The sequence below is a fragment of the Gopherus flavomarginatus genome, chromosome 24 (genome assembly GCF_025201925.1).
Source record: "Gopherus flavomarginatus isolate rGopFla2 chromosome 24, rGopFla2.mat.asm, whole genome shotgun sequence".
NCBI classification, from domain to species: Eukaryota; Metazoa; Chordata; order Testudines; family Testudinidae; genus Gopherus; species Gopherus flavomarginatus.
This window is the reverse complement of record NC_066640.1, coordinates 13815705-13838142: the sequence shown is the minus strand read 5'-3', so window position 1 is coordinate 13838142 and position 22438 is coordinate 13815705. Positions and strand designations below refer to the sequence as shown.

At 54.0% G+C, this 22438-nt stretch overlaps 1 protein-coding gene and 1 long non-coding RNA gene across 3 annotated transcripts; one reads left to right on the top strand and one right to left on the bottom strand.

The window, feature by feature from the left end:
• Window positions 1-7601: 7601 nt before the first annotated feature.
• On the bottom strand, window positions 7602-13945 carry LOC127040222 (uncharacterized). Its single transcript, XR_007771407.1, has 3 exons — window positions 13590-13945; window positions 9020-9234; window positions 7602-8059 (listed from the first exon to the last, which is right to left on the bottom strand). It is a non-coding gene; the product is annotated as an uncharacterized LOC127040222 (long non-coding RNA).
• Window positions 13946-15008: 1063 nt separating this feature from the next.
• On the top strand, window positions 15009-22018 carry NDUFA13 (NADH:ubiquinone oxidoreductase subunit A13). Of its 2 annotated transcripts, XM_050934105.1 has the most exons (5): window positions 15019-15156; window positions 15588-15666; window positions 15949-16020; window positions 17265-17334; window positions 21771-22018. In XM_050934105.1, exons 1-5 carry the CDS (start codon window positions 15060-15062, stop codon window positions 21888-21890), a joined length of 438 nt encoding a protein of 145 aa, XP_050790062.1. In that variant the 5' UTR covers window positions 15019-15059; the 3' UTR covers window positions 21891-22018. The 2 variants fall into 2 exon arrangements, with proteins under 2 accessions (XP_050790063.1, XP_050790062.1); XM_050934106.1 differs by lacking the exons at window positions 17265-17334; window positions 21771-22018 and adding an exon at window positions 16670-16840 and having other exon boundaries at window positions 15009-15156.
• The last annotated feature ends 420 nt before the right edge of the window (window positions 22019-22438 follow it).

The window sequence follows — 22438 nt, the reverse complement described above, 5'->3', positions numbered from 1 at the left end:
TGCACAGGAATTGTGGTTAGGGCGTTTGGGAGATCTAGCTTCTATTCCACGCTCTCCCACTGCCTGTGTGAGACCTTGGGCAAGTCACTTGGTTACTCATCTCCAGAAATGAGGCTAACAACCCTACTCACATTTGTCAGCTTTTCCAGGCAGAGGCTTGTATGTGTGGTGTCTTGCAAACTGGGTCTTCTCACTGGGGCCTCTAGGAATTACTGCTCTCCAGACACATGTGCTGTGTACATTCTCACAGGGATTGTAAGGTCAAACTGCTGGTCAAGACCCAGCTAGGATGACTATCCTTGCGAGTGGAATGGGATCGAATGCTGAGCTGTTGCTTAGTAAGGAGGCATCTTCCTTAAACTTACAGCCAGCGTCTCACTGTGTACAATAATTGCAATAAATGGTGCTGCTTTTTTAATGAGGAGGAAATGTCAGAGGATCAAGAGTTTTACAAAGTCATTTTTAAGGAATTACTTCTGAAAAGCAAAATAACATTTTCCCCTTTTCAACACAGTAGCCCAGATTAAAATCTGTTAGAACTGGACAAGCCCTCCCCTGTAGGTGGGGTTGCAGAGATTCCTACTGCTTGCAGCAATAGTCAGAAAAGAAGACGAGTTTCCTTCTCCTTTGCCTATAAGGAGGGAAATTAACCCTACTTTAGAGGGCCCAGAACACAGCTAAAGCCCTGTTTAAACCCCTTGTACTGGCCTCTGCACAGGGATAAATTTAACCTACGGTGTACATAATTAACCATGTATAACCTAAGTTATCCTTAATTGAACAGTTATTTAGAGGATGGAGCTGAGTCTGGCCTCCAGTTTGTGGCTAGTTACAAGTACATTTGATAAACATCCAGACTGTTTACACCCAAACACCCTGCCCTGTCTCTGATAATAGCTTTGTTTGTAAAGCACGTAGGATTCTGTAAATGCGGGAGTAGCAATGAGCTGGCTGGAGAACTGACTGAGGACTAATGGCCTTGGGCAGTGCTGGGGAGCCTGTTCGAATGGATGCATTCATCTCCTGCAATGCAGAAATGGAACACGTGCTTATGAAAACTCGCTCGTGATGTTCAGCCATGTGACCACCGTCTGAACTCACGGCTTCTAGCAAGCAGGATGCTCCCCTGCGCCCCTGCTAAGGGCTAGCTCTGAACTTTACACAGGCCATGTGGAACACTATTCCAAAGAACGAACAGTCTAGGACTAAACCCTCCAGAACTGGAGCCAACTTTAAAAATAACAAACAAACAAAAAAAAACCCTGTTGCACTGAAGTGAAACAACTCCCAGCGTCACTCCGCCGTGTATTTAGGATCTGAAGGTTACCAGACTGAATTTAGTTTTCAATTCCTACCCTGGGAGTCAGCACCAGTTCATCGGCTCCATCTTGTAACAGAAACACTATTTCAAGATGGGCATTGAAACCTAATTTAAAAACAGCTTGAAAGGTGGTAACTCACGGAGGCGGTGGTCCTAACAGCTCAACAGCTATGCTTCCCAGACCGGTCTGGAACATCCCTGAGGGAGGGCAGAAGTCCTAATGTGCTCTGAATATTAGCCTGGTTGTCACCCATTGCACTGATGCAAAATCACCAACGTACACGACTGTGCACTGGGATCTCTGGCATGGGCAGCATAGACCTGCAAAACATCTGTGGGGCCTGCCAAAATCTCTGGGCAGTTGATAGCCCCTTTGCCCGTTCGGCAGGTGGAAGGGTGCTGCAGTGCAATGGGTTCACACAGCTGGAACAAGGGGGCAGCACTCTGACCCATATTGTCACCAATGCTAATGAAAGAGCCTAGCTCCACGTTTGGCTCTGAGGCTGGAAGGCTGCAGCTCAAAAGATGGGTTTGGTTTTTGTGTTCTTCCTGGAGCAAACTTGGGAAATCACGAAGGCTGGAAAACCACGGAATGCCGTGTCTTCCAAAGCCCCTGCTCGGAGCAGAACTGCACTTGGAGTGAATTAACGCTGTCAATGGAGAAGGGCAAATGCAACAGCATCAGAGATGACTTCCTTTGAATGAGCAGATTAACCAACCTCTCTGCTTCGTCCGTCTCTTTCTCTTGGCCGTTGTTCTGTGCAAAGAATACGCTCAAGAGACCTAGGGTCTAATTGCAGTACTGCCAGCCCCAAATGTTCAGAAATCGTGAGCCAGGCTCACCAGAAATCTTGAGATTATGGAAAAATAATAGGCTATTTGCCGCCACCTTTTTGAGCCTTTAGGGTGCACCAGGGTTACATTTTGAAGCTTTCTCCGCAGCCAGGAGGGCTGGAAACTTACTTTTTCTTTAAGAATGAAGACTGAAATCATCACACATCCCCTTGACTCCAGGAGCTGGGGCTTTAAGGAAAACAAGCACGTGACTCATGACAAAATCCTGGGAACTGGCAGCACTGTCATTGTTTTCAGAAAACCCAAGTCGCCACCAAACACCATGTGGGGGTGTAGGAGAGCAGGGTCGTGGCAGTGGCAGCCTAGCTTTCACCAGGATCCCATCGCAAAAGGGAAGTCTTCATGGGGGTGCAGAAAACACCCTCCATAAGAAATTTCCTCCTGCTACTGGGTCTGCTGTGGTCACACAGTATTTCTTCCCCCACTGACTCTTAGTTCACTGCCTGGACCATAAACCACTTTCTCTGCACTGGAGCTGGCTAATGCCTCTAACAGGCTTGCAGTGCCCTCCTCTTCACACCCTAGCTGTGCAGAGCTTCCCAGCGGGCCACGCAATCTGCTTCTGGCTTGCTGTGGGTTTGGCTGGTCTGGGAGACAAAATTAAGGACCCAGCTCATGACTGTGTGGCATGGCTGCAAGGTTATGCTCTGTGCAAGGCAGGCAAAGGTCCTGCTGTGGTGACTAGTTCCTTTCCTCTCCCCACCCCCACTCTTTAGCCTCTCTGAGCTTTATCAGGAGCTAGGGTTGCCTTTTATATCACCTCCTCACTCAGGCTGAGGAGGAAAACAAAGGGACTGGGCGATGGCAAAGTAGCATTTAATGACTTAATCCCCTCAGGGTAGCTGCAGGTTGTTTACTGAAGCTTCCCTCCAAGGGAAAACGCCAAAGTCCCAGAGCCAGCCTGTGTTCAGCCTCCAACCCAGAAACCAACAGGCCCTTGAAAACTACCAAGAGGCCCCACAGGAAACACGAGTGCCAAGGTAGGAATCAAGCTGGTGCCGCTGCGTCTTGCTGCCCCTTGCCTGGAGTGCCTGAGTCAAGGTTCCAGAGAGGAACCTCTGTTACAGGAATGAAGCGACGTGGGCACAGAACTTGCAGCAGTGCAGGGAGGCTGAGCCCAGGGGCTTCATTAACCTAGACCTACGGGGCAATGCCACTGGGTCTGCACAGATGAGACTGAAGAAGAATTTGGCCTTACCTACAGCATCTTCCTTACTGAGAACATGCCTTAAGAACCCAGCTTGACTCTCAGCTCCCATGGGCAGACTGAGGTGCTGGCACTTACAAAAAATATCTACTTGCAGCCTGGTGATTGCAGATTTGATTTGCTCAGTTTACAATTCCCATGGAACCTCCTTTGAATTACGCTTCCAAGCAGGACTGCTGTTTGTCTTGGATTCTCCCCAGCCGTGTGAAGGAGCTTCTATCACTGTCCTCCAACTTCTCAGAAGAATACTAGACCTAGTATTTGCAGCAACAATTGAAACCGGGCCAGCAGAGGGCAACTGAGGTGTTTATAGAGGTCCCACGAAAATCAGGGGCTCCTGAATGTCTTTGTCATGGCTTGATGTGTTTTAATTTTTTCAGTCTCAGGCACAAAGTCGTGCATTCACAATAAGCCGACACGTGGGCATTTCATAACTTATTTTTAGTCATTTCATTGCCCTTCACTGAGGACACAGTTCTTAGGTTGCAACATACTCTAGGGAAGAGTGAAGGGGGTCCAGGTGAACAGGGTTGCTCTTGGTATCTCTTTCGCTGCAGTCAATAGGTCAGACTCCTCTCCTTGTACCTGGTCCAGTGGCTTGAGTACTAGCCTAAGGCTTGGAAAAATCCATGTTCAATTCCTTGGTCCACAACACCCTTCCTGGGTCATCTTGGGCAAGTCATTCCCTGAATTCAGTTGGTTTCAGGTCCAGTGGTCCCTCCCACAAGGCTGGGCGAGAGGCCTTTAGACACGAGCGAGCTTGCAGCTGCCTGCCTCCCAGGATTTCCAATAAGGCCCTTGTACCTGGTTTACACTGTGAGATAGTTGTGTGACTTCAGTGGCCTCACTCCAGTTTGAGGCCGGTGGTAGTACAAGCAGAATGAAAATAATTTGGCCTGATTCTCAGTGAGGCTGTTCTGCGCTGGGGTCAGTGGTGGGGGGAGAGGTGTTAAGTCACCTGTGTGTTCCCTGCATTCTGGGGCTGGGCAGGGCCGTGCCTGTTGCACCCTGTTTCAGATCCGCACGCACCTCTGCTGCCCTTGATCGAAGATTTTCCATTAGCAGTACCCGGTCGGCCTGTGCATGCATCCAACCCACCTACGGCCTGAGCTCTCGGTATATAGGGGAGAACCGCTTGGGAGAACCACCCTCAGCTCCTTCTCAACTGCCTCTGTCTGAGACAGAGCCCTCGCCTGTCTGTACCTCCTGTGAGCCTAGGAAGCAGCGGGTAGCCATTGGGCACTGCCCCTAGTAGTGCCCTGATCTCCCAGCTGCGGCAAGGGGCCAGGAGCAGGGCTGGCACAGAGCTCTTATGCTTGCTCTGGATAAGCTGAAGGGAGCCTCAGGCAGGGGGCTGCTGAGGGCTTTGTCTCCCCTTTTAAGGCCCTTTTACAGTGCTAGAGTGCGATCAAAGAGCCTTCGTGCTAGTGCCAACTGGGCCTGTTATTTCCTATATTGGACTGAATCAAAGCGGTTCCTCCACTATAGGGTACTGCACGTTTTCTCGCTAACTATGAATGGAGCCCTCAATGCTGGGAGCCCAGACCCGTTCCTCTGACGTGAGTCCGGTCTGTGAACTTCTTCTGTTTGCCTCTCTCTCCACCCCAAAGATCCTGATGTTGCTTTTCTGTTTTACTGTGAGTCCTGGACAGGGGTTGGCATTGACTCGGGGTGTGTGTGTGTGTGTGTGTGGGGGGGGGGGTTATTTCAAAGGTAGGGAGCAGGGAAACCATACCTGAGCATTAGACAAGGAAAAATGACTTCCTGGTTCTCAGCTGCCAGCCGGCGCTGGTATAACAGGGCTGGTAGCAGTTCCTGACTGAACGCCCTAACTTCACAACTCAAGCCCCTGTCAGCTCACCGGTGAATCATTAACTGGAGCTGCCTCCCCTGGAGTGAACCATTCGCAAGTGGCCCATGCATTGGGTGCTTGAGGGCTGCTCGGTCTCATCCTATTGCACGGTGAGAGAATCGTACATCCAGTTCAGGGAACACACTGCGCTCGGCCTGTTCTGCCAGGGAGCTGAAGGCTACTTGCCTGACCTAGAGCGTTCTCCCAGCCAACCTGGACCAGGTTCAATTCCCTGGCTCTGCCACTGACTCCCTGGGCAGGCTTGGGCAAGTCACTTAACCTCTCTGGGTTTCTATTTGCCACCACTACCCAGCCGAGGCAGTGAGGCTACACTCATTGGTGGGAGAGGCTCATGTTCCCTGGGGTGGGGTAGGGTAGGGAATAGGGACTAAGCCAGGTTTTTCCTGAGCCAATATCAATGTATAACCACCTGCTGGCTGTAAACTTCTCCTTTACCTGAATTCCTGCATGGGGCTTTTCCACACTGAGGCCGTCTAGTAAAAGAAAAATGCCTTAGCCGGCAGCCCTGAGCACTGTGTCCTTCCCAAGGGCTGGGACGGGGAGTCCCTGCTGTAGGGTTTTTATATGGACAGATTCTCAGCGCTTTCCTCTTTGCTGCAGCAAGGAGAAAATGAGCTGGGCTAGTAGCAGCTCTAAGCTGGAGGAAGACCAAGTTAATTCAGCCTGGAAAGCCTCTTGGTGCTACCACTGACTTTAGCAGGAGTGAGGCCTGAGTTCTCGGCTGGATTTCAGTCCTTGCTGCCGGTGTTGTTCAGAGCTTGGCCCAGCCCACGTCAGCATCCTGCTCTGCCAATGCACCTCAATCTGGAGTGGCAGCCCTATGGTAATTCCAGCTCTGGGCCTCCACCCCCAGTGCTGCCAACCAATCTTGCTCCTAACCGGGAGACTAGCTCCTGCTAGGCCGTCCCCTTGCCCCTTCTCTTCCAGCCCGAGGCAGGTCCTAGGCTAGCCCAGTATGCGATGGGGGCTGATGTGCGCTACGCTCGTGCCACTCGTGACCAAGGAGGCTCAGGACAGTGAGTGGGGCTGACGTCCTCTGGGCACAGCAAGCCCACAATGCAAGTGACTGTCACCCTGGGGTGTAACGGGGGAGCCGTAGAACCAGGCTTCTTGCTCTCGCCATCGGCAGGGCGGGGGTGTGTGTGTGGCGGCAAGGGTCCCCCTTGCTTCTGCCCGTGGCTGCCTGAACAATGGACATTAGCCAGGCAGCGCCATCCGAGTCGCCGTGCGGGGTTGGAGGCCTTGCTCCTGCCCTCGCCCCTCCCTTCCAGAGGTTACCCCAGGGCAGCAGCGGAAGGGTGGGGCTGAGCTGCAGCCATTTTGTCGAACTGCTGCTCTCTCGTCCTTCCATTTTCCTGTACTTCAGCCAAGAGGGCAGGCCCAGCGGAGCCACCCCAGGCTCTGCACAGCATGTGACTCCGTGGGGCTCCCAGGCTCTGCCGCCTGCCTCTCCCTCTCCCAGCTAGTTTCAGACAGGGCTAAGCCTTTACCCTCCCCCACTTTTCCCAACACTCCCGCACCCGGGAAATAGTCGAGGCGGCTGCTTGCTTGTGCTACGTCACCGAAGGGGAAGAAAACCACAGGCACCCACAACCCCTCGTCCTGCCCCACCCTGGAGCTGCAGCCCAGGAGTGCTGTAGGAATCCAGCGCACAAAAGTCCTTTGGAATCATGCTGCCAGTTCTCCCCATGCTCCCCTGGCGAAGGTCACAGCCAGGATTGAAACACAGAGCCTGCCTGCCACGGGGAGAAATCCAGAGCCACTAGCGCCAGCTGAGGAATGACCCTCCAGGGAACCTCCTGCAGATTAAGCCAATAAATCATTTTGGGCTCCAGTCCAGTCTCTCTGCACCGCTCTTCCAGCCAGTGGATAAACGCAGGGGAGGGCCAGGCAGGTCGCAGCACCCCCACATTGGGCCCAGCGGAACCAGGGAGGAGGCAGGCTCTGGGCAAGGGCCAGTGCGGCCCAGCAGGAGAGGGTGAAAGCTAGAGCTTAACCCTTTGGCTGCTGCGAGTATGGGGGCCTATGCTCGCCCGCCCCTTTTGAAAACCCTCCTTCGGCTGCCAGGCTGGAACACACCGGCAGTGCAAGCGTTAACGCTCGGCACTGCAGTGACACAGATTAGCTGCCACCTGTGAAATGAGGGCAGGGGGGTGGGAGAAGCGGCATCTATAAAATCTCAGCCAGGCACACGGGGCCTAGCACAATGCAGGGGGGATGCTGCAAGGGTGGGGGACAAGGGAGTAACTGGAGCCCTGTGGCCTCTGGGGGGGGGGGGGGGAAGGGGGGGTTGAAACCCTGCTGAGCTGGGTGAGCTCAGCCTGCCCCCTCGTGGAGGCTGGCTCCCATTGCAGCATGGGCACAGCCTTGGCCCTGCTCCAAGAAGCCGGGGTGGGGGGCAGAGCCGTTGGCTGCAGGGCATCTCCCAGCATTGCCTGCCCTGCAGAGCCCTGGCTGTTGTCGTGTGGGTTTTAAGTGCGTGCTTTGTCTCCAGTACCGCCGAGGGGCTGGTAGTAAGGGGCCCTCTGACTGGCTGGGGAATGTGGGGAGTAGGAGAGAACCCACGTCTCCCTAGGCGAAGCCAGGGCCGCAGCCTGCAGGGAGGGAGCTGTGCTGCACATCTGAGATACCCGCTCCTGTCTGCTACGCGAGATCTTGGTCCGACCATCTGCAACGCTGTTAAGTCCGCGGCAGCTGAGCGATTATGAGCCCTGATTAGAGCTGAGCTAAGCCAACAGTGACCTTGCTCTGAAACGATCACCAGCTTAGGAAGCAGCAGGGAGCTCGGTGCCCAGGGAAGGACCTTTTATAAAATAAAAATAATCAAATCGGAGCCAGTAATTGCATTAATGATTCCCTCCTCACACCTGTCCTTCCAGCCCTGGGCTCTGGGCCAGTGCTCTGGCCCCCACCGAAGGAGGAGTGTAACCCTCCAATTGAGGGGTTCCAGGCCTCCCAGGGCTTTCTGTCAGGCTGCAGGTGCTCAAGTGGCCTCAGCTGCTCTAGCCATGGGTAGGGGGCACGGGGCAACATAAGGGCTGTTGACTCCTCTTCCCTTGGGTCGCAGGGCAATGCTGCCCAGCACTGACTGTCACTGCCCCTGACTGAGGCGTGACAGCTCAGGGACCCGGGGCTCAGAGAGTTTCACCTGGAGGTTGCTGTTCAAAGCCAGCCCAGGTTAGCAGTGACCTGTCTGACAGGTTCAGTGCCGTGTTAAATGCCAATTACAGCGGCACCTAAGTGCCCTACATGCTGATTTAATTGGCACCTAGTGGCTCCTCTCTTGAGCTCCTCTTTCCCAGATGCCAGAGGTTTCCCCCTCTTCTGCTTTCCTTCTCAACCACCCTCTCCTCCTTCCCTTCCTCCCCTCGTCTCTCTGCCCAGATCCCCGGTGCAGTCTGGTGAGGGAAGGCCTGCAGTTTGACCCAAAAGTGGCCCAGGGTTGGAGGGGGCTCAGTCTCGTCTCCTGTGGCAAGGAGTTCCGCAGCTCGGCAACTGCTGGTGAGAAGACTTGGGCTTCTCAAGCTGCACCATCCGCTGCAGCTAGACTGTGGCTGAGGTCGCTGGCTCAGAGAGCCAGGGCTTTGAATTCAGCCTGGAAGGGAAGGGGAAACCTGTGGAGGGATGGCTGGTTGCATAAGCCCCTGTTATTCTTCCAGCGGGCGGGCCCATGCTGGAGCAGAAAGGATGCAAGGAGACAGCTTGCCCAGCTCTTGCCCCAGTGGGGCCAGAAGTGATGAATGAGATGATGGAGGCAGGTTACCTTGACCTTGCAGCGTACCCCGCTTCCCCACCACCTCAGGGCTGGCAGCATCTCGGCATGTATCTCTCCCATCCCCACAGCCATTTGGATCAAGCTGCAGCCAGCTGCCCCTCAGCCCTGGCTCGCTGGCCTTCAAATGTCTTGGTGGTCATGGAGGCTGGTGCCCGGCTGCCAGGGCCAGTCGAGTCTTTGCGTTCTCACGACCACTGTGGATGCTGAAGAAGATGAGCCAACATTTTGCAACCTGCAGGACACTGCTGGGGAGGAACAGCGTGCAGGGCCGGCTCTACCATTTTTGCCACCCCAAGCAAAAAAAAGCCGCTCGGACTGCCGCCCGAACTGTTGAAGCAAAAAAATGCCACCCCTTAGCATGTACCACCCCAGGCACGTGTGTCCTCCGCTGGTGCCTGAAGCCGGCCCTGTCAGTGTGAGCCTGGGAGGGGCTTTCTGGGAGCTGGTACAGGATGATGCAGGTCCATTGCAGTGCTGCTCTACTTACTCCAGCCGAGGCAAGGTCACTGGTGGCAAAGACCTCGAGGGGTCTAGCAGCAGGAGCAGCCCTATTCCTAGTGCAGGAGTGTCCATGTCACAGCTGGCCCCTGTCACTGGCTGACTGGCAGAGAGCCCCAATGGACCACAGAGCCTGTTCTATCCCTCTTCCCCTCGCCTGGGCCTGCTGGCTGGGGGAGGTGGAGATGGGGGAGGGGTGAAAGCAGAGATGCGGGGAAGGAGCTTGCCTGTCGGTCACCTGCCCAGCAGATGAAATCAAGGATTCTAAGTCCCACTCCCTCCCCTGCAATAATCCTGTTCCAGGTAATGGTACGTCCAGCTGGGCCTGCAGGGCCGGGCTCAGAACTGGCATCAGCAGCTCCCTAAGGTGTCGGGCTGGCTCTGGGCACGGCTGTGGCTGCTTTCCCTTATGCACGGTGGGAGAACGCTGCTGCACCATGCTGGCCAGTGGCGAGGCCCTCCTCTTGCGCTGGAGGGGCAGCGCTGCTCCAAGCACCTCATGGGCTTGTTTACGCTGCACCGCTCCGCAGACACTTCTAATAAAAGCCTTAAATAAACCCCAAAGAGCGACAGGTAGGAGGTGCAAAAATGAGTTTTCGGGAGTGAACAGCCCGGCCCGGGTGTGAGCGGGACGCAGGGCATGGGAACAGCTCTCTGGGGAGGAGCAGATCGCACCTGCCCAGGCACCACGGCTGCTTGTGGGAGTTGTTGCCTTCTGCCTGCAGGCCGATTCCAAGCAGAATGTTCCTTTTAATTCTGCTCCTGCACAGAGAGAGGCAAGCTGTGCAAAGAGTAACATCTGCCTTGGCCAGCTCAGCCTGGTTCCTCCCCTCCGGCAAGGATACTCCCGCCTGCCACCAGCTCCCACTGGTTTGGCCAGGACAAAGTTCCTTGCAGGTGCATTGCTGAGAGCTGCTGCCTTCAATCCCTAGGCAGGGGGGTCGGGCACCAGTTTTGACCACCCTTGTGCTTTACACAAGGTGCTGTGGCAGTTTTACCTTCTTACTCCTCCCCTAAGCTGTCTGATAGGTTCACTATTCCATTATTAGAATGGTGGCAGGTTTCAGAGTGGCAGCCATGTTAGTCTGTATCAGCAAAGACAGAGGAGTCTTTGTGGCACCTTAAGAGACTAACAAATTTATTTGGGCATCAGCTTCCATGGGCTAAAACCCACTTCATCAGATGCCTGGAGTGGAAAATACCGAAGCAGGTATAAATACATGAAAAGATCCACTCCAGGCATCTGATGAAGCGGGTTCTAGCCCACGGAAGCTTATGCCCAAATAAATTCGTTAGTCTCTAAGGTGCCACAAGGACTCCTCGTTGTTTTTGCTATTATTAGAATGGTTCATTAATACTGCTTTGCCCTTTGCTAGAGCTTGTCAGCTGGGGAACTCAGGAACGTGATGTGTGTCATTAGACCCATTCTACAAATGGGGAAACTGAGGCCACAGAGTGGTTAACAGGATTCACCTGAGATCACACACTGAGGCAGGAGCAGATCCAGGAGTCCTGTCTCCCAGTCCTTCCGTACCAACTTACTCGGTCCTACTCCCTCCCAAAGCTGGGAACAGAACCCAGAAGTCCTGTCTCGCCATCTTCCTGCTGTAGCCCTCAATTCCCGCCCCAGGCTGGCAGCAGAATCCAGCAGTCTTGATCCCTCGTCTCATCGCTCTAAGCACCTGCCAGCATTTCCTGCCCCCTCGTGAGCTGCCGCTTTACGTTTCAAGTGCCGCCAGGAATAACAAGGTGGCAAAATGTCAAGAACAGGTAAGTCTACATTGTGTGATAAATTTAACTCCAAAGCAGAAAAAAGTCCTGTTCTGACACTGTCATCGCTCCTGGTACTGCTGGCATTTCAAGGGCAGGGGGCAGCTGGTAGATGTGACCCTGCTCTGGCCATTTCTCCGCTGTATCAGGAACTTAAATTCACACCCAGGTTTTTCTGCCTGGCAGAAGCTTTACCAGGCCCTGTCCAATCTGCCTACATAGCACCTTTGCACACGCAGACTCCTCTATGCCAGGAGGAGCCAGAGCACGAGGGCTGGCTCCGAGTATCTGCCCTTACAAAACCTCCAATTAAGGACGGTCCCCTCCCTCGCTGTGGGGCTTGCAAGCTGTACCAAACAAAACCCAGTATCAGCTGACAGCTCTGGGCCATCGCTACATTCCTTGGGGACACAACAGTTCCCTTTATCCCAGCGAGGTGACAGCAAGGCTCACCTGGAACCTACAGGGTCAACCTCTTTATAACATTAAAATCCCAGGCTTCCAAATCAGTTTTCTCTTAACAGCAATATCAACATCATCAACCAGCTCCCACCGCGTTATACAAACCTACACCATTTGCCTGCTGCTGGAATGCAGCCACCTCTGGTGTTGAACACAGCAGTTCTTTAAACCTAGGGCGCAATGGAGCCCAGTCGATCCCTGTGCAGAGGGGCCCCATCATGTGCAGAGGGAGAAGGATCAAGAGTCAGCCACATCTGCTGCACCCTTCCTGCACAGACAGGGTGGTCTCTAGGATCTGTGCATAGTGAGGGTCATGCATCGTCCCTTCCCGCACCCCAAAAGACAGGCTGTTCAGCCCCTCTTTTAACCCTTTTTTGCCATTCCCCTTAAAGGAGCTATGGCCTCCCTCTGTGACTCCTTCATTCTCTCCCCTTCCCTGGTGAGTTGCTAGGGCTCCTATACCTCCCTTGGGAAGCCAGGGGTTTTTAACAGCCATTAGAAGCACAAGGTACTGCAGTGCCTTCGAGCTTGTATACAGCAGGCCAAGGCAATGAGTGCAGAGACACTGCCCTCCTGCCCACCCCCTAGCTCTGCTGCCCTGCACATGTAACCCCCGTGCTGAGAACGGGCCACGAGACAGGCGGATGGCTGCTGTGGCTCCTGCTGGTTTTATTTAGCCAAGCTTCTGGACTGGTGTGTAACCGAGGGTCGGAAAAGCACATACACCCAGAAGACACCCTCTGTAAGGAACCTCGTCACCCCTGGCCAGGCAAGGAGCCCGCTCAAATGCTCTTTTCAAAATTCAGGGGCATTTCAGTGCCAAGGGTCCCCTGCAATAATAGCGAGGCAGGGGCGCCCTCTGGTGCCAGGAAAAGAACAATCGGCAGCGCCACTGGCTCAGTTGCACAGATCGCTGTAACCCTTCACAGCTCGGTCAGCCTAGGGGTTCTCCACCTTTGTCTTTCTGAGCCCCCCCGACATGCATAAAGACTCCATGGCCCACCTGTGGCACAACATCTGGTTTTCTGCATATAAAAGCCACAGCTGTCATTAAGGGGTAGCAAGCAGGGCAATTGACCGGGGCCCCAAACCACAGGGGGCACCAAGAAGCTTCTGCTTCAGCCCCAGGTGACAGGGCTCCAGGCTTCAGCCCTCTGCCCTGGGCCCCGGCGAGTCTAACACTGGTGCTGTTTGACAGCTGCCCTGAAACCTTCCTGCGGCCGTCCAGGGGTCTCCAGACCCCTGGTTGAGAACCACTGGAAAGCACCTGAGTGAGTTCAGCTTCCTTTTGTTATTTCTTGCAGACCAGGGGTCCCCAACACGGTGCCCTTGGGTGCCATGGCACCCGCCGGGGCATCTAAGTGCACCCGCATACTGGCCGCCGGACGAGCATCCGCCAAAATGCCACCGACAAGCTGCATCATCCAGAGGCGTCGCCGCCAAAATGCTGATATTTCAGCGGCGACGCCTATTGACATTGCCGTTTGTCAGCGAAATTTCAGTGGATACTCAGCGCCAGATGAAAAAGACTTGGGGACCATTGTTGCAGACAGTTCTATGCACTGTAGAGACCAAAACTCAGCGGCTCAGCTCAGGCCTAGGTACAGAAGTTGGGCCCCGTTCAGGCCACCATGCAGCTGATGCTCAAACTGGCATTTTGGGCTTATAGACAAGTACTGTGTGGAACCAAAGAACTGCCTAGAGCTGTATCAAAACTGACTCAGTGGTCAATGGAGAGAGCCCATCTGGCCAGAGCGTGACGTACCACCCAATAACATTCTGTTAAACCAGCCTAGTAAAACAGAGAAAGGTGGTAACTTCTACTTACAGTTGGGTTGGCAGGCCATCCCACTGCAGGGTTTTAATCCTCAATTACGTTTTATAGGACGGATTAAAAACAAAGGTAGGTGATAATTTTCTATTCCATTCTCTAGGGCTTTTCCACTAAGGGGTTGTTGAGCCCTATTAACTATCTTGTCCAACCAATGGACATGTTCCTGGCCTTGCCCGCTGATCACTGTTAGCGTGGAAAGCAGGACAAAAAGCTGGAGCTGGGACTTCATTCTGAAGGTGGAAAGGGCTGGGCTCCTTGCATGTCCAGCTCCGGGAGGGGAGTGGGGACTAGTGGTTAGAGCAGGAGAGGAGCTGGACTCCTGGGTTCTCTCCCCGGCTCTGGGAGGGGAGTGCGGGCTGGTGGGTTAGAGCGGGGGGAGGGGCCAGACTCCTGGGTTCTCTCCCCGGCTCTGGGAGGGGAGTGGGGGCTGGTGGGTTAGAGCAGGGGGTCTGGGAGCCAGGACTCCTGGGTTCTCTCTCAGCTCTGGGAGGGGAGCGGGGGCTGGTGGTTAGAACGGGGGAGGGGCCGGACTCCTGGGTTCTCTCCCCGGCTCTGGGAGGGGAGTGGGGGCTGGTGGGTCAGAGCAGGGGGGGCTGGGAGCCAGGACTCCTGGGTTCTCTCCCCGGCTCTGGGAGGGGAGGGGAGGGGAGGGGGGGGCTGGTGGGTTAGAGCGGGGGAGGGGCCGGACTCCTGGGTTCTCTCCCCGGCTCTGGGAGGGGAGGGGGGGGGGGCTGGTGGGTTAGAGCAGGGGAGGGGCCGGACTCCTGGGTTCTCTCCCCGGCTCTGGGAGGGGAGGGGGGGCTGGTGGGTTAGAGCGGGGGAGGGGCCGGATTCCTGGGTTCTCTCCCCGGCTCTGGGAGGGGAGGGGGGGCTGGTGGGTTAGAGCGGGGGAGGGGCCGGACTCCTGGGTTCTCTCCCCGGCTCTGGGAGGGGAGGGGGGGCTGGTGGGTTAGAGCGGGGGAGGGGCCGGACTCCTGGGTTCTCTCCCCGGCTCTGGGAGGGGAGGGGAGGGGGGGGCTGGTGGGTTAGAGCGGGGGAGGGGCCGGACTCCTGGGTTCTCTCCCCGGCTCTGGGAGGGGAGGGGCGGGGACGGGGGGGCTGGAGGGTTAGAGCAGGGGGGTCTGGGAGCCAGGAATCCTGGGTTCTCTCCCCGGCTCTGGGAGGGGGGGGCTGGCGGTTAGAGCGGGGGGAGGGGCCTGGCTGCTGCTGTTGTTGTTGTTGTTTGTCTCCAACGCAGCGGCGGGTCGGGGAAGGCGGGACTCGAACTGCCCGAGGCGCGCGGGGGGGGCGGGTCCGAGGCGGCCGGCGCCGCAGGCCCTTTGAAGCGGAGGAGGCCGCCCCTGCGGTCACGTGACGGGACGGCACGTCCCCAATATGGCGGCAGCGCAGCGTCTCTTCGTCACTTCCGGGTGAGCGTGGTGACGAGCCGGCTGTGACGTGCGCCTGCGCGGGGGGGGGGGGAGGATGGCGGCGGTGGTGAAGGTGAAGCAGGACTTGCCCCCCCCGGGGGGCTACGGGCCCATCGACTACAAGCGGCACCTGCCCCGCCGGGGGCTCTCGGGTCAGTGCGGGGGGGGGAGCCCCCGCCCCCTCCCCCTCCGGGGCTGTCACCGCCCCTCCTCCCCCCCTCCCTATCCCCCGCCCCCCCGGGGCTGTCACTGCCCCCCCATTCTCCGCCCCCCCCGGGCTGTCACCGCCCCTCCTCCTCCTCCCTATCCCTCGCCCCCCCCCCGGGCTGTCATCGCCCCCTCCACTCCCCTGCCCCTCCACCAAGTCTTCCTCCACTTCCAGGCTCTTACTCGCTTGCTCCTCTGCACACACACTCCTGATCCCCACCCCCCAGGCTTACTGCCCTGCCCCCATCCTTGCCCCCCACTTCGGGGCAGTTATCACAGCTTTTTATGGGGCGCTGCTGTTCAAGGAGACCCTGAGAGGCTAAAGGGAAGCTCTGACCCAGGACAGCCCAGTTAATCTCTCTCTTTCTTCTGGTAGGTTATAGCCTGTTTGCCATTGGCATTGGCAGCCTGCTCGTGGGTTACTACAACCTGATCAAGTGGAACAGAGAGAGGAGGTAAATGTCTGTTTGGCACCTGTGTGTTCTTCCCCGGTGTGCTGTACAAAGCGGGGAGGAAGGCGCTAGCGTTCGCAGGCTGACAGAGTGGTTCTCCTCTATTTGGATAGTATGATGATGTATTGCAGAAGGTTGGGAATTCTTGCTGATGAACTTGTGACAACTGAGCTGTGTAGTAATCTAGCGCTCTTAGTACAGGCATTTTTGAAATGAAGATACAGAAATGGTCCTTTGGATTCTCAGATAAGAAATCTACTCTTCATACCTTATCTTTGGTACCAGGCGGCTGCAGATTGAGGAGATGGAAGCCCGTATTGCTTTGTTTCCCCTTCTGCAAGCAGAGTCAGATCGAAGGTAAGTTCATCCCCACCCTGAGGCTGATTGTTTGGATTCAGGGTACGTGTCTCCACGTGCCACCACGTTTACCTGCCTTGCTCACCCTTTGCTTTGGGGAGGGCCTTGGTGGGACTAGCAGTCTTGTCAAGGAGGGTAAGATCTTGCAGTTGCTGGGCCACTGTCATGCCCCTACTAGCTATTGTATAAAGACCCAGGGATACCTCAATATCCTGAACAGCTGTTTGCTGTGCTGCTGCTGATATCCCAGTATTTGTAAGAGCTGCAGGCTCCACCCCCATGCATAGGGCAGTGCTGTCCTTTTTTTGCACCCAGAGAACCATGCAGGACTGGTACTGTCTCACTCTGCATAATGGGATTGGAGCTGCTGATTTGATGAGCTGTGAGGGAAGCTTCTGTCCCAGAGGACTCAACAGATGAACCTAAGGGGGTGACCTAGCTTCTTGTCCCCCTTCCATCACCTGGCCCTAACTATTGGCTGTAATTGGCATGTGTTTGAGAGGACTGGGGTAGCAGCGAGTGAGCAACCTGGCCAGAGCTGACTAGAAATACCAAAGCTGGTGCATAACATAAGTTCATTAATTTTGCTTCTGTGTTGTATCTGTTCCCCCACACCCCTAATATTCTGTTTTGTCTCTTATACTGGAAGCCCTTTAGGGCAGAGCCCAGTCTGTGTAAGGTCCCTAGCACTCTGGATGCTGACGGAAGACCTGTGCCAGCCTGGGGGGGTCCCTGCATGTGAATCCTTTGTAGCCCTGCAAGGTTCCTTCCTCCGTTGAAGGAATCACTGTTAACTGAGACAAGGCACCGCTTCGTCTCTCCAAAGGGTGTTGACGAGTCCATTGCTTTGCAAGGCCTGAGAGTGCTTCAGACTGCATGTGGAAACCGCTTCACGAGCAAAATCTTTGACTGCAAAAACAGGATCTCTTTGTAGCTTGAGGCCACTGTGCCAGGCTTCTGTGCCCTATGAAAGGTGAACCTGATTATTGTCATCTGTAGAGATGTTGGTTAAGGCTCCCCAAGTTGCCAGTGCTAACTTCACTGGGTGTTTGTGGATACTTCAAACAGAATAGTATACTGTGCCTCTTTAAAACATGGCCCATGACAACCCAATGGCTTCTGAAACAAACTTTAGGGCTAACAGGGTCAGTAAAGATCGTCTAGTCTGGCTCCTGCATGGTGCAGGGAAGAGACTGCCACCCAGTGACTTCTGATCCAGACACAGGCTTTTCTTTCTGTTTAAGGACCCTGCGGCTCTTACGGGAGAATCTTGAGGAGGAGGCCAAAATCATGAAAGATGTTCCTGGGTGGAAGGTTTGTACCTTGCAATGCTAGTAGCAGAGGGCAAGGGGGAGTAACATACAGTCTGGGGATGGAGGATGGGGTGGGAGAAAAGCTGGTGGATGTTACTGACACCAGATCATTAGTGTTTCTGGCAATAGTGCAGCAGGACATGACTTGTAATGAATATCCCAAAGGCCACTTATAACCAGTGATATAAATTAATCGTTCAAGAGGCTGGTTCAATCTAACTTTTGGTTTTCCCATCAGGCTCAGATAATGTGTTTATGAAGGAAGGCATTAATGCCAGGTGGCCTTCTAAGGGGAGGGTATGAATGAGAGCATGCACAGCTGATACCGAGCAGGGTGGGATCAACACTTGATCCTAGTTATACTGGGTTGCATTGGAATCCTGGTTCATAGGACAGGAGTGAATGTGATTAGAGGAAAAGTGGCATTCTGTGTAGGGAAAGACTAGCATGTTCTGTGAGCCTACAGGGGAAATTGAGGGCTTCTCGATTGCACTATGTTAATGGCCTGAGGAGATGTTTGCAGGACATGCAGGGTCTCAGCCTTGCGATGGTCACTGCTGCTTGAGACACCTGCTAAATTTTTATCTGGGGAGGTCAAACTAAAGTCCTATTTATCCCTGGAGCAGCTACAGTGCAGCCAGCAGCAGTGAATTTTTCTTCAAATGTGTGTCCCTATGAGTGCTCCACGGTAGGATGCGCGTGCACTCATGTGCTGTCCACCAGAGAATTCAGAGCAGTGTCTTTGGGCTGCACCTGCGCAGAGCAGCACCTCATGCCTCCAAACAGCGGTATATAAGAAGGCGCAGGCCTGCTGCCACTCAGTTCCCTCGCAACTGCCTGCAGCTCGAGATAGAGCCATTGCATGTCTGCTCATTCTCAGCTTCCCACATTTCTTAACCTAGCTAGTCTCTTAGTTTATCCTTTGCTGTGTTGTTTTATTTCTTTTTAGTCTTAACACAGCCCGTTTTTGGTCTAGGATCTCTCTGGGCTATGTGGAAGACCCCGGGTTTTAAGCTCTGCCAGGCGGCTTTTCACCGAAGTGATGGGCATTTGAGCTGCCTCCACTGCCTCAGAGACGTCCCATCAAAGTGTAAGGCCTGTGTGGGATTTAAAGGCATGTCTTGGAAGGATAGAGGCTAGACTGAAGCTCCTAAGTGCTCGCTAGCTCCAGTGAGAGCTGCTGCACCAGCCTGTACATTGGCCTCAGTATTCCAGGCTGCTCCTGTGGCTGTTAGCAGCTTCAGCAGCACCTTTTAAGCAGGACTTTTAAGAAGAAGAAACCTTTTTACTAGGAAGAGGGTTAGGTCACCCTATAAATCCCACTCTAAGGATACCTCACATTCCTTGAGGGCTACAGCTGAGGCTCTATCTGGTGCTAGTTCCAAGCTGCCAGTATTGCACACAGGAAGCAGCCTGTGGAGAATAGACAGCACAGGGATCTACCTTGTACCGACTGACACCTACCTTGTACCACCTGACACCTCTTGGCATCAAGATGCGCACAGGGCTCTTATTCATGCTCCGGTACCATTGTTTTCCCTGCACCTGAACTCTGAGGTCAAAGAAGTTCATCAACAAGCCATCTCCATTACCAGGCTCACCACCTCAGCATTGGTATTCCCTGATACAGCTCAGACTCCTGTAACTGCAATCCTCCCGGACTGCACCGCAGTCAGACCTCCAGTCTTCAGTACTGGCACCTATGTCTGATGTACCAACCAGAAAGACCCCAGTACCCACAAGTAGCACATCACTCGCAAGCACTGTAGGAAACTTCCCTGTCCCCCCACAGTATCTTATACTCCTTCAGCACTGGGAAGCAATCAAGAACAGGAGGACCCATAGATGGAAGAAGACTCATCCCCAACAGCAAAGTCCTCTTCAGCCCCAGACAAGGCAGTATCTCTCCCCCCCCACACACACACACACCCTGTCTCCTCGGGGGTCAATCAGTTTTAGAGTCCATTTGGCACTAGCCCTATTTCAGTCTCTGGGCCTTCTTATCAATCAGAAGTCTGTATTGAGCCCAGTTCAAAGAATAGTCTTAATCAGAGCCATGCTAGGCTTACTGTCTCCTGGAAGAGATTCTCCACTCTGTCCTGTCTAATCTTGATGATATAACACAGCCTGCAAATAACTCAAGAAACTGAGTACAATTCTTGGGCCATATGTTGGCCTCCATCTTCGTGATGCCTCATGTGAAACTGGACCTCAGATGCCTTCAGATGAGATTACGGTCTGCGTTTGCTCCCCAGTGCATCACGGTACCTCAGAAAATTCTGGACTCTCTCAGGTGGTGGAAGAACCCACTGAGATTCTGTGTGGAAACCCCATTTTCACGTCCCTCCCACTCTCAAAGATCCTCACAACAGACACTTCTCTTTGGGGATGCGGGGTTCACCTCCAAGGGGATCCAGCCCTGGACAAGTAGTCTGCACAAGAGGTCACGCTCCACATCAGTGTTCTGGAGTCAACAGCAGTTCAATATGCTTGTCAAAACTTCCTTGCATCACACAGGGCCACTCAGTCAGGGTGACAACTGACTGAGTAGAGCAAGATGACAGTCCTTGTGCATGGAGTCGCTAAAGCTGTGGAACTGGTACATTTCCCATTAGACCGATGAGATTTTTGTCTGCAGCAGTATTCCAGAAGCCTGGAAGACTCCCTGAGCAGAAACTTCCATAAGGATCACAAATGGGAGCTCAATGATTCTGTCATTCGTAGCATCTGCCAGACGTAGGGTATTCCAGAAGCAGACCTCTGCCAGCCCTGACAATGCAATGTCATCTTTTCTACTCCAAGGGAGGCTACAGCGACAACTCATTGGGAGCTGCCCTAATAACATCATGACCCTGTACCCTGCTTGTATGCTTGTCCACCTCTAGTCTCAAAACCCTCATCAAACCACATCCGAGCTAGAGTTATCCTTGTAGCGCCATCCTGGCCAAGGCAATTTGTGGTACTTGAGCCGCCTCCTCCACTCTGGCAATGCCTTTCTGAGTTCCCATCGGGAAGTATCACAGAATTCTGGGACCCTGATCCCTCCCGACTCCTCCGTGAACCCCAAGAACGTAGTTCCTCGATGGTGCTCAAGCATAGCGCTAACCTGTGTGAATAAGGTCCAGTTGGTTCTCCTGCCTAGCAGGAAATCTAGTACCCCCCAAAACATACCTTCAGAAATGAAAACGCTTTAATTTCTGGTCTTCTCTTCACTCTTCTCATACCTCCAGAGGTTCCATTCTCCAAGATCCTAGGCTACCTGTTGGATTTAAAGAGACTGGGTCTTTCACTGAACTCACTCGTAGTGCTGTGACAGCCTTCCACTCACCTGCTGAGGGCTCCTCCTTTTTTCCCCACCTCTCTATGGCTAGATTCCTCAAGAGCTTAGACAACTTGTTTCTCCTTGTAGGGAACCTGGCTCCCCACTGGGACCTTCATTTGGTTCTCAGGACCCAGAGGATTTCTCCCCCCCCCACCCCCCCCCCGCGACTTGCTTCCTCCTCGTCATTATGTCAGCTAGATGAATGGGAGAGCTTGGTGCACTGAAGGCAGACCTGCCATTTACTTCCTTCTGTAGAGATATGGCTACACTGTGTTTCCATCCTCTCCTCTTTCTGAAGATCTCTTTGGAAAGCCACATTAATGAAGAGGTCCGCCTACCCAAAGCCTCATGCCTCCAGACAGGAGACTAGCCTATGTGCACTAGATGCCAGAAGGGTCCTTGCCTTCTATCTTGACAGGACTAAGACTTTCTGGCTCTCTCCTAGGCTGTTTGTATCATTTTCAGAGAGGATGAAGGGACAACCTATTTCTACCCAAAGACAGTCAAAAGACTGTCAAAATGGGCTCTGGGTGGCATTTTAACTTACAAATCTGCTCGGGTGCACGCAGTCCCTTCCTGGAGTGACAGCACATCCCAATAGAGCTCAGTCCACAGCTGTAGCTCTACTGAAAGGCATTCTCATAACAGAAACCTGTAGGGCTGCACCTTGGTCTTCCCTCTATACCTTTGCCAAGCATTATGCCATCTCACCAGCTTCCGGGAATGATGCAGTCCTCTGAAGCGGCTCTGGATTTGCCTCCTCACTGAGTTGCTGCTTGGGAGTCTCCTCTGGTGGATCCCCCAGCGGGACATGTACTCCAAGATGGAGAATTTACCTCCTTGTGGTAACTTGAGTTCTTAGAGGTGTTTTATGGGTGCTGCACCTCCTGGCCCCCTTCCCCTCTGCGGTGGGGGCTCTGCTTTGTGCTCAAGATGGAACTGAGTGGCAGCAAGTCCACACCTCCTCTTGTGCCCTCATTTGGCAGCACGAGGTGCCACTTCACAGACACGGACCCCTGGACACTGCTCTGCATTGTCTGGGTGAGGGCACGAGTACAGGGAGCCTGCAGTGGCGTACTTGTAGGGATCTGCAGTAACTAGCTCTTTCTCTCTAGGTGGGGGAGTCTGTATTCCACACTGACCGCTGGGTTCCGCCAACATCAGATGAGCTGTATTACCTCAGGCCTGTGAGTGAGCTGCACAACGAGAAGTTTGGCTTGCAGTGGTATGTCTGAAGCTTGGCCAGGACTCTCCCCAGCCCACTGGTTCCTCCAGTTCTTGCACTGGTAGCATTATCTCTGTCAGATGCAATGCTCAAAGGCCATATGTTCCAAGTGTGTGACATTAAACAGTCTGGTGGAAATGTGTGTGTGCGTTTATTTTCTAAACAGCTGTCTGCGTTTCTTCCTGGGCTCTTCATCCTTGGCACGAAGCCTCCTGCTGTAACAGGCTGTTCTGGTGCCGCAGTCCCAGGTCTGTCCAGCCCCATTAGCTACCTTTGCCTTCAATTAGGTATCTCTTGGACAGGAGATCTGGAGGAAGGATGATGGGTATGTGTTTAAGCCACTGGCCTGGGACTCAGAAAAGCTGGATTCATTTCCCCAGTGACCTTGTGGCTAGTCCCTGAATCTGCCCCCTAATTATGTTCCCTGTCTGTAAAGTGTGGATGGGGAGGAAGATAATTCTTCCTTTTCTGGGTTGGCCTATTTACAGTGCAGTTTCTTTGAGGCCATTCTCTCTTTAAGGGTCTTGGTAGTGTTCAGCATATTGGGCTCCCATCCCC